The sequence below is a fragment of the Cyanistes caeruleus genome, chromosome 2, assembly GCF_971803275.1.
Source record: "Cyanistes caeruleus chromosome 2, bCyaCae1.hap1.1, whole genome shotgun sequence".
In the NCBI taxonomy this organism is placed as follows: Eukaryota; Metazoa; Chordata; class Aves; order Passeriformes; family Paridae; genus Cyanistes; species Cyanistes caeruleus.
Genome location: NC_141702.1, coordinates 29,312,815 through 29,326,405, shown reverse-complemented (window position 1 = coordinate 29,326,405; position 13,591 = coordinate 29,312,815). Strand labels below are relative to the sequence as shown.

The following is a 13,591-nucleotide window of genomic DNA, read 5'->3' as shown; positions in this document are numbered from 1 at the left end:
AATGCAGGTTAAATGAAATAGTATTCTGTTTCATACCTTCCACCAGTTAACCTGAGGGATTCCAGTATTTAATAAAAACCACAGAAAGGCAAGTCAGATTCATAGACAGACAATAACATGATCCCTTTCTTATAGCTAGCACATCAAACAAATAATCCTTGTGTTCTTTCTGAAAGATTCCATTTATTTTCCATAACAGGCTATTTCCACAACCACGATTTCCTCACTAAACAATGTGACTTATCAAGTAAGAGTAAGGCTTTATTCGATACTCAGTTATATTTCACTGTGAGAATAGCACTGCTGTGGTTCTGCTTGCAGAGAGCCCACAGCAATTGAACACACCCATAGACAGACCAACAGCACTACAGATGTGTTAGTACACAAATACTCGTGCCTGATCATTTCACATACACTTCTTTTATAATATTCCATGTAAGAACCATTTCAAAAATTATTAACGCCATAAATTCTTACTCCAGAAAGAAATACACTTTGTTTATGACATAAGCAGGTAGCCTAAATGCGGCAGAGAAGGAAAATGTATGGTGGGCAGTAGACATGGCTCCCACAGAAAAGTACATCAGTCTGCACAAATATATGTTATTCCACAGCCTGTAATTTGCCTTCTAAACTGCATTTCTTATTCAAAAGAGCAGTGAATTACTTGGCTCATAAACATAAATAATATGCTTTATGCATTTTATTCCAACTACATAATACATTACATACACGGTAACAAATGAAATGCAACAGCTCCCTTTACAATTCCAACCAGCTTTCTGAAATATAAATAGAAAAACGGTAATCTGAATTTTGATATGCATTTCCATAACAATGTGTCCCAGTAAGCATATGAAGGTCCCTGGGTCAATACTTACTCTTAATGTGTGATGCTCCTGTGCTAGCAAGGCTGTGACCTCCTCTTGTAAGGTAATGACCTCCAGAAACTGCCCCCAGAGAGCCATCAGAAGTGAGCAAAGCTGAGCAAGATTCATATTTATAAGTTCTGCCAGTTCATCAGGATTTTCCATTTTCTGAAGTCAGGAAAAAATATTTACGTGATTCACTGATGAAACCATAATGTACAGACAAGAATAAAAAAAAAGTATACTTTATCTTAGTGAGAATTTTAGTTTAAAAAGCAACTTTCAAATGAGAACTGTTTCAACTAAGTATCAAAACTAGATGTCCTACAGTGTCCTCAAACCAAGACACTGAATCAATTTATGTTACAACAGTAATAGATTATTTTCTGTTGCATTAAATACTATCCCATTGCTTTTTAGAATTAGGACTCCTGTCCAAAAATTAAGACAATAATTCCATTTATGACAAAGATAACTTAGTTCAACTGTTGTATTTTCTAACATACAAAAATACCATGTGCCTTAAAGGAAGAGGAATCAGGAAACCAAAAATTGACACTTGCTATGTTAGTCCAACTTTGATAAAATCGTAAGAATTTAATAAAGATATCTCTTCAGAATAATTCTAGAATATACTCACAATAACCTTTATAAGATGCTATGTATCTACATACATTTTATGCATAGTCAGAAAGCATTGTTATAGCGCAGGCTTCTTAGAACCAGATCACACCAAGACAAATTCGGTGTGAAACAAGTTTTGCTTTCTTTACAACATACTATAATCCTGTGATACAGTTCCACAGCAATTGTAGATAGCTAGGCTTATGTGCTCTTCCATTTTAGAAAATAACAGTTTTTCAGAAATTCATTGTAGGCACATAAGGCATTGAGGAAAAGGGTTTAAAACAAAAAGATAGTAAAGAGACAACTCTAGAAATATTACAGAGCTAGTAGAAAAAAGGATTGGGAATATGGAATATGGTAAACTTAACCAATAATAAGATAAATAAAGAAACTTTTGGTAAGGACTGTACAAAAGAAAAAAAAGAAAACAGAAGATGTTTAGCAAGCTATGGGAGAAACTAACAAATTCAGAGAAGCTATGTAAATATAAGAACTATTTTAATATGTAAAGTAAGATTATTAGCTGCTCATAGAGAGGTAACAGTGCTGAATTTGTCTCCAGTTATACAAATTATGTCCTTTTAAAGGCCATATTTCATTTTCTTGCCATTGTACTACTACTGCAGTAATTAAAAGTGAGTTAAATGTTCTTCCAAGTTGGGCAGATGGCCCACTCGCCAGCAGAGCATGGATAATCTTTCAAGAAGTTTTAAAACCTGTCCTTTAGACTTTGCTGTGACCAAGAAATCAGTTATTCAGCTGGGGCTAGTTGCGACAAAGGATGGGGAGACAAATCTAATCCATTTAAAGTAGACAGTGTCTCCTTGAGAATGTAGGGAAAACAGGAAAAGGAGACAGCATCTGAACAAGTATTTCAGATGAGGAGATGACTTGCAGAATCTCCTTTTGTAAAACCTGCCACTGCTTGATCTTGTGTCATTGTTATCTGATACCATCAAACCCCAAAAAATCAAATTATAGCTGCAGAAAATTCAAAAAGTGATTTTCATACAACTAATGAAGCTTTCCAAACTTTCAGTTTCATGATATATATAGTTACATGATATATTATAGTTACACTGACACACCAAGCCACCAGATCAACAGTTCAGTTTTGGCATCAGTTACACAACTTCTCTTTGGAGGAAGAGTTGAAATAAATGCTGGCAAAAAACATACATGCTGTCATCCCTGAAACAAACAGTTTATTTCCAAGTAGCATATAAAATCAGCACATTCTACTTTTATAGTCATTTCACTTATTTAATACATGAAAAAAAAGCCCTGTACCTTGACTTCTTCACACAATTCTGTAAGACGAGTATCTACATCTATGTTTTCTGGAAAGATGAGAGGACATACCAATGAGTAATGTACTTTCCAATTTGCAGAGTGAAACAAATTATCTCACAAAACAATTCTAAGACAAGAAAAAGAATTAATCAAATAAAACTTGAAGCCATATTAAGCACCACAGTTATTAAATAAACGATAAACTTCCATTAAAATTCTTCTTAGCAATTTGATTCTGAGATTGAGAACAGAACATAATTAAGGAAAAAAAATTGCAATTCTCATGATTGCTTATCATGACACCTTGCCAAGGACAGCAATTTTCCATTCAAAATTAAACTGTAGTTTAGATTATACAGTTTTCAGATTATCCATTGATACTGCTGCTATTCAGAAGCAATATCATCCTTTAAAACCAAGGTAATACAATTCCTCTTCTACCAGATTTTCTAGAGAAGCTTTATTCCCGTATCATTTTTCTAAAGGTATCTAATTTACAAGATACGCGAATATAAATACAAGTCTTTAGTTGTATGAGGAATCATTTTTCAGTCAATAAAACCGTTCTTTAAGCAATCTCTCAATAGTTCAATGTTAAGAGCAAATCAATCTAACACAGTATGGCAGCTTAAACTGGATCTGAACCTTGAACGACTCATTTATGAAGAAAACAGATACATTCCTTCATGAGGATGTTTTTCATTGTTAAACAGTCCTGTTTACTTTTGTGGATTTGATAAATCAAATAGAAATTTGTTATTATGTTTAATTTCCTTCTGCATCTGAAGTAATAAGGAAACAATTCATAAACCCTAAAATTGTCTCTAACAAGAATTCATATTTCATTTTTGTTACACAGTATAAAGGACAAAAATGTTCAATGTTTCTTGAAAACACACAGCAACAAAATATGCCTTGAAAGCCACAATAGTAATAGGGTATGGATAATGAACAAAGGTTTACAGAAGAGCAACAGTGTATACTCAACTTCTCTTTGAATTATGCCACCTATACTTGGTAAGTATGCATTGATTTTCAACTAACAGCATTTATCATGCTTAGGTTTGAACTTAATGCTACACAAATTAACTCACACAACTCAAAGTTCTGAGAAAAAAAAGCAAATTGCAGAAATGTATGATGATCTCAGAAACAAGTTTACAAAACTTGTTTACAGAAACTACATATACCTTCTGCTAAGCAGTACTTCATGATAATTTTTCTGAAAATGTGTGAAAATAATTTAAGCTACAATAATAGTTTTGGTAGGGCCACACAAATTTTGTCATTAGTGAAAAAATGAAATATTTTACTTATGACACCATACTGATTATTTGTTTGTCACACTTCAATTGAGAACAGGCTTAAGAAAATTTAAAACTCTGAAATGTAAAATCATTATGGAAATCCCCAAACTATATTAATATTCCAATGCTATATTAAAAAAGAGAAGACAGAATGGACCTAACACAAAACAAAAGGAAATTAAACACTTACGTTCTATAGCAGTGTTAACCCAGCAAACATCAGATGCAATTTTGCCAGCTCTGATAAAAACCAATTTGGTTTCCTTTTCATAATAAAACCAAACCATACTTATAGATGATTAAGCTGGTGACCTGCTGTGAGACTGAACTGCCATTATTAAACTGTACATATTACAGATTAAACTGTAATCTGTTGTCCAGCATCAGACCCACACTGGCACTCTCCAGAGGGAGGATTGGCCCATGTAGATATGGACAAACACACTCTAAGCACTCAGTGCCAAGGTGTAGTGCTTGAACAATTAAGTGTTGAGATACCAAAAGGAATCTGAAAGATTTCTCAGAAAGAAGAGGTATTAATTATCTTTAACTATCTGAAAATCATGAGTCTGTGTTGCATTAAATGAACCTATAATTCTAAGCTATTTTTTAAATGTTGATGACTGACTGAACTTTCACTCATTTTTGTTTAATAAAGTAGAACAATGCTAAACCAAAAAACAGCAATGATGTCTCATTTTATCATCTATACTCAGCCTAAAATTTAGTAGCTCAATTCTGCAGACTTCAGAGTTCAATATATGTTCGCTATGGCTGAATATTGAAATTGTTTCTTTCTACAAATGGAGTAACATTTTATATTATTAATAAGAATATAATATTTTATAGTATCAATAAAAATCTGAGGGATTATATCACCTGCTTTGGAAACATACCTAGGTAGGCGAATCTCTGGGCTCGTGGATATTTTCTTCTGAGAAGGCGTTCATAAAGGACCTGCATGCTGGCCTTGGCTAGTTACAGGGATTGTACACACATGACTAGTTACTACACTCCTTTTTTCACCTGTGATTTATTATTTGCCTTAAAGTTAGTAAAAGAGCTTATTGCTAGCCTAGCAATTAGTGCAGTTAGATCAGTACATGAAAACTTATCATTTTAGTGTCGTTTCTAGATCAAGTATCACTTGTGATACACATTAAGGTAGTGTTTTTATTTCCTCAAACCAGTAATATTTAAATGTTCAATTACAATTATCAAGTCCAACAGTTGTCTTCACATGCTTCTGCAAAATCAGTGCCTTGTGTTAAAATTATATGACAGAGCAATAGCAAAGCAAACAGAAGAAACAAAATTAAAGAGAGAATAGTATTATCTTAAACAAAAAAATGATGATTCTAAAGTTTAAACAGGACTGGATATTCTATTCTGCAATGCCCATTTAAACTTCACAGATAAAATATCCACTATAAAAAAGTTCATTTACTTTAAAAAATGTTTTTAAGAAAGTGCAAATTATAACTGTGTACTTGGTTAAGTCCAGTGAGCTTCAACTTCTTTACAGATATTACAGAAACATAGCTTTCTTTGTTAACTGCTGATGGATTTTAGAAACACTAGTGTTAATGGTAGGTATTATTTTTCATGAGCAGAATGTGAGTAATAATTAAAGCTTATATTATTAGTACATTTTATTATATCAATTTTCCCAATCAATGTATAACTGAAATAAATGAAAAATATATTTATAAATATGAAAAAACCCAAATAATTCTAGCAGAGACTTAAAAAATAGAAACAAAAAAATTAAACCCACAGGAAACAAACTGTCAGTAGAATATGGACCATGAATGTAAAATCTAAGTTGGAATTTTCTCTTCAGATATTTATTGTGAGCATTTCTGCTCAAAACTACATTCCTAAAGGTAAGCTAAATTACCCATATAGATGAGAAAAGGTCTGATTCAAGTTCCACTGAAACTTGTGAGTGGTTTTGATGACTTCAATGTGGTTGAAGATACAACCCAACACTGCATTGCCAGTATGCAACTCACTGACAGCCTTTTCTATTACATATCTATTTTGAAGGAATGTTTTAGGGGGACTGAAGATCATATCTGAAATATTTAAGCATCAAGATTTAGTCTAAGCCTATATCTAAGGATCTTAGAACAACAACAGTGCCATCAAACTCAATATATTGAGTTGCTAAAGCAAATCCAGAAAACAGCAACAAGGCTGGTGAAGGGTCTGGAGCACAAGTCCTGTGAGGAGTGGCAAAGGGAGCTGGGGTTTTTCAAACCTGGAGAAAAGGAGGCTCAGGGGAGATCTTACTGCTCCTCTACAACTGCCTGAAAGGAGGGTTTAGCCAGGTGGGGTAGGTGGGGGTCAGCCTCTTCTCCCAGGTAACCAGTGACACAGCAAGAGGAAATGGTCTCAAGTTGTACTAGAGGGTGCTGACATTGGATATTAGGAAAAATTTCTTCACTGAAAGGATGGTCAGGCATGGGAACAGCCTCCCCAGGGAAGTGGTGGAGTCGCCATCCCTGGAAGCATTCTAGAGGCGTGTGGCTGTGACACATGGGAGGTGTTGTTTAGTGGTGAACATGGTGTAGCTGGGTTAATTGTTGGACTCATGATCTTTAGAGGTCTTTTCCAACCTAAATGACCCTGTGATTCTATGATTTGGGGAAAAGTACATTTTGACCTTACAAGGAAAACTGAAGAGTTCAGTCACTCCTCTAATAAGGTGTTTCCCTCCCTATCAAAATTAAAATAAATGACTGAAAAATGCAGCAGTAACTGTAGCAGGATTTTTGCTTCTATAAAGAAAACACCTCAGTTCCTAGTATTTTTCTATGGACAGATTTGTAATACGCTCCCTGAAATTTTTTCCACCAAAAATAGCTTTGTATTTTGTAATACAGAAATGAAATATTATTTCTTTGAACCACTAACTGACCACATCACATTTTTAAAATATCTTTCGTATCTCAATTAGCACTGCTTCACTGTGCTTAGTTTTGATGCTGGTAAAATGAAATACAAAAATCAGTAACTATTGTCTACAGTCCATATAAATGCCAAATGATTTTTTTTTCCTTTAATAGAATACGACAAAAAAAAGTATATACTTGCTGAGGAAAAAGTCTGAATTGCTGTTTACAACGCCAGTGTATCTTCCTTTCTTACTTTCACTGCTTTTCTAGTTCATAAATCAAGGTTAGGCTCTTGAATATGTCTTTATTCTATAGAAAAGGAATGTACATGTACATTTCCATACACGACATGTAATACTTTTGCAGCTACTTTTATCTCATGTGGTTAGCTAGAAATCTTCATGGCAACTAAGTCTGTTTAAACAGTTAAACTACAAACTAAGCTAGCAGCAGTTTTTTCTTGTAGGTCTTTTATCATGTGCATTTTCAGTGAAATATTCTTCTCAAACTTTACAGAATTTAGATTTTTTGTACAAATATGCAATGTTTCCTTACAACAAACTAAGAAGTGCATTGTGCCTCTTGGATTAAGAGCTTCTCTAACTTTCTCACCACTAAACACAGTAATTTGAAATAAGAGCACAAATCAAGACCAAGAAGAAAAATATATTTCCATAGATTAAAGCTGTTATCTCCTAATTTTATTAGAGATGTGACAGTACTTGTTTCTTTGGGTTTTTTAGTTATTAAATATTGGATCAGTTTAAGCAAAAAATATTTTAAATATAAGAGATATGCCATCAATGACAGTTTAGTGTAAAAGAAGTCTTAATAAACATTCACAAGAAAGTGATACATTTTATGAAATTGGACATACCCAGTTCAATTCGGTGAGAAGAGGGGAGATCCTTGGTTATTGTAATGAAATATCTATGCAACCCTTTGAAAGCAAGCAGCAAAGTGGCACAAAGTGTATAGTGAAAATTATAAGCATGGCTGAGGAAAGACTCTGAAACAACAAAACTGCAACCCTAGAATAAAGACAAAAAGGCACATATTAATTTCATCTAATAAATGAAGTGTTAGTAGAATGATAAAAGAAAAGCAATTGCTGTTTTTACAGACTTGATCCACATTTTTGTGATTTTCAATGGATTGTGAGACATTAAAAAAGGAGGTCAAACACTTAATATTGTAAGCTTCCCATGTGTACATTTCTGAAGCAGATAACATAGTCTTCTGGAACGGTTTTCTCATTTCCCTTTTCACACGTCACCCCAAACATCTTCTAACCAAGTTCATTCTTTATCAAATAATATTCCCGCAGAAAAGATAAAATCCCCACCTCCCAACAGAATACAAATAAAATCTTAAACTGATATATATTCTTACGTCTGCTGATAACTGTTTTGTATAGTTATTGCCAAAGACCACACTTTCAAGAGAAGGAATCACAGAGTCCCTGTTTTGCGCTGGTGCATTCCTGTTCAACCACGTATTCTTCACTGGGCGAGGAAAACTGCAAAAAGCACAAATGAACTGAATCTGAACATACTGTTCCTCATTACTTACAATGCAAACTTCAATTAATTTAAACAATATTCCTGAAAGTTTAAGCCAGAAAGATAAATTTTGAACTATAGCAGGTATGAAGTATTCATTTTCTGTGGATTTTGCCGTGAGGACTTAAACCTCTTAAAAGTGAAGCAGTAGAAGGAAGTTGAAAGCTGTTACACAAACTGACATTGCTGTTTTCCTAAAGGATGCCTGACCTCTGCCTGCTGAGGAGATCCTATCCTGAACTCCTGGAAGAACAGAGCATCCTGCAACAGTAGCCTTGCGATAACAACTAGGAAAGACGAATGAAAAATGAATGAATGCAGAAAGTGCAGACTATTAGATAACAGGCAGAAATAAACAATTACAGGTTAAAGAAAAGCGTGGATTATACAGGAGTTTAGGGCTGCACCCAAGTGGAATTATCTTCTTTCATTCAAGGGCAGTGTTAACGCTGGTTGTTTCCAAAAGAAGGTGAATCTGAATGCTACTCAGAAGAAAACACTCAAAAAGTGACCACTCCTAGGAAAGGAAGAGATAAATGCCAACAAATGTGAGCATGATCCAAACAGAAGACCAAACTGTCACCCATGAAAGCCCAAAGGACAAAGAGGAGTGATATTTGCAATTCTCAGGTTTTTCAGAAAGTAGTGCTTGAGAAAAGTGAGCCAGATATGGATACAGCAACCATCAAGTATTTGCTACATGGGGAAGCTCAGCTGAAATAAAACACCGTAAATTTTAAAGTTTCTTCCTCTCCCCAACACAAGCTGATTTAAAGGACAACTTGAATACTTAAAATAATTTTGTGGATACCAGCAATACCCTACTCACAAGATAATAAATGCAGCATAAAAGTTGCTGTTTTGTTTCAGTATCTCCTTACACAAACTGAGGTAAGCTAAGGTTTAAAATTAACAGCATTATTGTATCATCACTTTAAAAGCCAGAAACTGAGGAAAAATATATAGAAAACCCCTCACATTTACTGCAACTTTTAAAAAATGTCAGTAGGGACAAATATATTTCTGACTAAAAATTAGTATCAAAACCTGTTTTTCATTTTCTGACAACAAATGATCAATATAGCCTAAATGCCTGAATTTCACTTGTGGAACAATGTGTGATCATGTACATTTTACACACATGATGCTATTTTAAGTGCATTAAAAAGTTTATTCAAGTTCATTTATCAGATTATGTATTCAACAACAATTCCCACCTTCTCAGTACTTGTTTCTCTCCCAAACAAGGGTGTGCCATCTCTTCTGATGTGTTAGTTCATTTACTATCTAACCATGCCTAAAACACATCACCAATTCAAACCAACTTGCAGGGGTAAACCCATGAAAGCCACCTGAATCCTCCAAACTAGCACAGCCCTTCAGCACAGAACAGCTGTCTGACGTACACCAACAGTGCTTTCCATGGTATGAAGACAGACACAACGAGTGGGAATACCTGCAGCTAAAGGTCTGGGCACTTACGGTACAGACTGGACTTGAATATGAGCAAACGTGAGGGCAGTAGCATGGACTATTTGAAGACCATGAAAGAAGGAAAAGATAGATAAGCTAAAAAAAAGGTGTGCAAAGAATACTATGTGTAACTGACTGTACAGAACTTTTTCACAGAGATGCAAAGTAAACAGAGATTGCAAAGGGTGACACAAGTAGATTAAATAAAAAAGCTTCAGAAAAAACTAGCCAAAATCTTTTTTAAAAAGAAAAGTAAACTCTCCAGCTCCATTTAGTGACTAAAATGGTAAATGTATCATTTGCAGATATCACTACCATTCAAGCAGTAACTGAAACTGTGCAGATAGTTAACAGAAGGCACCCTATTTGTATTAACAGCAGCTATTTCAGTCACTGTGTACAGTGTGCAGCAGATCTTCCTGATTAAAGAAATTCATAAATATTTATACATATAAAAATACACATATAAATACAGATATTTATACATTCTTCCACTTCTCTGGCCTTGGGCATTCTCTCTCTTCTACACTACACACTCTTATTTCTAATTTAAAAGACCCTCAAAATTTGTACCAGATAATTTAAAAACATTACGTTTCTCATCCCTCTGGGCCCTGAATTCCAAAATCATCATAGAAAACAATATTGTCCACAGATTAAACTCCTTCCTAATTATTCTGGTTTTATAACATTTCCATTTGGACATTCAATAATTTATTTGCATTTTATTAGAAAGAGATTACCTTATCAATGGCTGATGCAGAGCAACCAAAGAAGCATGGACTATAACCGATATGACGGAAAGGTGGAAGTAATCAAACATAACATTGACATAATGATGAAGGCCCTGGTGTAGGTTAAAGTGCAACTTTAAAGTTCGGCTACTAATTGGCTGTAGTGTGCTCAGGTCATCTGGTCTAAAAAGAGAAATTAACAGAACAACACACAATTAGAAAAGTCATATTTAAAGTGCAAGATACTAATAACTGACAAAAATAGCAATTTAGCGTAAGTTCATACTTTGGAACACAATGGCATCTCTACCAGAGAAAAAAAATACTAGAATGAGACAAACCAGTTATGAAATTACTTCACCATTGTATTTCTTTTTTACCATCATTTATGTCTAATGTGAACACAATACGCCTATAAATAATCCAGTTTTTAACAGATTAAAGAGTTAACATATATTCTTGCTTTAACAAAATCTTCTATATTTAAACTTACGAGTAGTCTGTATCCGTGAAGTGTAAATCTAATGTTAGCAGAAAATTCATTTCATTAAGCGACTCCTCAATCTACAAAAAAATTATAGAAGCATGAAATCTTTCAGATCCCTTATTTGTACTAATGTACTAATTCAAATTGTACATATTTGTACATATATTGTACTAATGTACTAATTCAAATTGCACATAATGAAGCCTAAATTATCTGAATATAGTAAATTTGAACAGCAGATTACCTTCCTCTCATCTATCAGCATTTTTATTTTGAAAATCATCACATCATTCACAGAAACTTCCTCATTTTTGTAAAGAATCTGAAATGTTTTACTGCAAACTATATTGTCATGGACTGAAGCAGGAAAGGCAAGATCTGTTGCACCTGAAGAGAGAAACAAGTATTAATATAACTGGAAAACTCAGAGCAGCTAATAAGTGGAATTATCATTTCGATCCGTTTCATGATTACTATTAAAACTGTAATAACATCAGTAATTTAAGTGGTTTTCAGTCAGCAGCTGATGAAGTTTGAAGGGATACATTTTGCTTCAAAGAAACACTGTCAATATTTTTAATATAATTTACTTTTAATATAAGCTCTGAAGATTTTTTTGCTTTGTTACAAACTGAAGGCATTCTAGGCATCAAAAATTGTAATAAAAATCCTGAATTCTGTATTGTTTCATCTAGCATTCATGTTAATTTGCTGGTTTTAACCACACTGAAAACAAAATTACCTACAGATGAGGCAAATAGGTTAAATGACATATACCACTCCACTGAATCAAGAACAGAGGTCATTTGTTCTTTCTTTTGAGATTTTTTGTATCCTACTCAGGCCAAACTAATTCCGAGTTCATCACCTGAACCTGGCATGGAGAATGCAATATGACACTTCTGCTTTCAGTCCAAAGGCTACTCATCATAAAGAGTTCAGGCAAGTGTGATAAATGGTGAGGGAACCTTTTGCTGAAATAAAAGAGTTAAAAGACTTGCAGAAGAAATGAGAAAGGGAATGACTTAAAACCATCTTTGAGGAAATATTTATCATGTTTGCAAAGGATTAGCACACAGTAAGTATCATGAGGGGTACTATCCTCCAGAAAAAAACTAAAAGAAGTTGGAACTTAGAAGAACAGAAGTAACAGTAATACTGACACTTATTATGACTTCTTAAAAAATGGCTCAATAACATCAACATCTTCCAAGATAAAATGTCTTAGAAATCGTGTAAATGAGGGTGCAGAAGATTTTTTAAAATTCTTTTGATTCTTCTTAATAAATTACTTCAAAGGAATCCACAAGAGTTAAAAAAAGTTCTGCAGTTTGCAGTCTACAATTTTGGAGAGTCTGATAGAATATTACCACCCTTGGCAAACACTTCCACTTTTAGTAACATCTCAATTCAACTTCTCCTTAGAAATGTACAAATACTGGGTTTTGCTGAAGTTTTTTCACACATATCATCAGCTTAGGCGCCCTGGATAAAATGCTTACAAAGGCTGAATCATTACAGAGTAATTCCCCTATGTATAATGCCACTTTCAGCTTACATCCATCTGTGTCATCTGTTACAGCTGAAGGGCAGAGCAGGTATGGTTTCACTTGGCACATAATCTGATATAACTGCACAGCATCAGCAAAAGGGATCTCCCACTGCTGTCTGAAACAAAAGAAGTAATGGAGACAAATGGCTGAGGTTCCACTTCCTCTGCAGTGTCCAAGCCTGAGTTACAGCCCCCAGCTCTGCTGACTTCAGTGTAACACAAACCGGCACTCCCAGAAGAGAGAGAGGAGCTGCAGAGGAAAAGCTGAGTCAGGAACAGGCTGAGCCACTTCCACATGGGGAGCAAGGTCTCACAAATGTGAGGTCATCAAAGCAGACCTGCTGTTTTTTAAATCAATGATGCACTGACTGGCCAGGACTATTCCTAACCTTCTATCCACACAAAAGGCTGTTTCAACAACAGAGGAGAAAAAATAGTGGGATTTTTTAATCATGCATATAAATGACATATTTACTCTTACATATTTATTAGTCTTGTATATACATTTACTAGATTTATATTTTTATTAGCTATATAGGTTTACAAATATATCTATTTACATTTTACAAGATAGCTTACTCTTGCATCATAAAAAAAAGACACCTTACTCCTTCCCATTCTGCCTTTTTCTTTCTCTGAAAACCACCCATGAGTTTGAGAGAAGGAAGAATTCAGAACATCCTCAGATCTGAAGCAACCTCATAAAGGCTGAAAATACATATGTTTTTCTTTTCATTTTCTACAGCACAATTACATCTTCATTCAAAACAAGAATAATAAAAGACCT

The 13,591-nt window shown here is 34.2% G+C and overlaps 1 protein-coding gene across 5 annotated transcripts in view; it reads right to left on the bottom strand.

Annotated features, from left to right (window-relative positions):
• FAM135A (family with sequence similarity 135 member A) overlaps nucleotides 1-13,591 on the bottom strand; it is a 79,131-nt gene that overhangs the window by 24,953 nt on the left and 40,587 nt on the right. For 4 of the 5 annotated variants that reach the window (XR_015282924.1, XM_086876207.1, XM_086876208.1 and 1 more), the window contains exons 5-12: nucleotides 11,497-11,639; nucleotides 11,259-11,329; nucleotides 10,775-10,948; nucleotides 8,389-8,515; nucleotides 7,874-8,027; nucleotides 4,993-5,070; nucleotides 2,787-2,836; nucleotides 882-1,037 (exon numbers count right to left, since the gene is read on the bottom strand). Coding sequence is in view for 4 of the 5 variants with exons in the window: in XM_086876207.1 (XP_086732333.1) it covers nucleotides 882-1,037; nucleotides 2,787-2,836; nucleotides 4,993-5,070; nucleotides 7,874-8,027; nucleotides 8,389-8,515; nucleotides 10,775-10,948; nucleotides 11,259-11,329; nucleotides 11,497-11,639 (953 nt within the window). In the remaining variant the exon portion in view is untranslated. The remainder of the gene's footprint in view (nucleotides 1-881; nucleotides 1,038-2,786; nucleotides 2,837-4,992; nucleotides 5,071-7,873; nucleotides 8,028-8,388; nucleotides 8,516-10,774; nucleotides 10,949-11,258; nucleotides 11,330-11,496; nucleotides 11,640-13,591) is intronic. The other variant, XM_086876210.1, reaches the window with a different exon arrangement.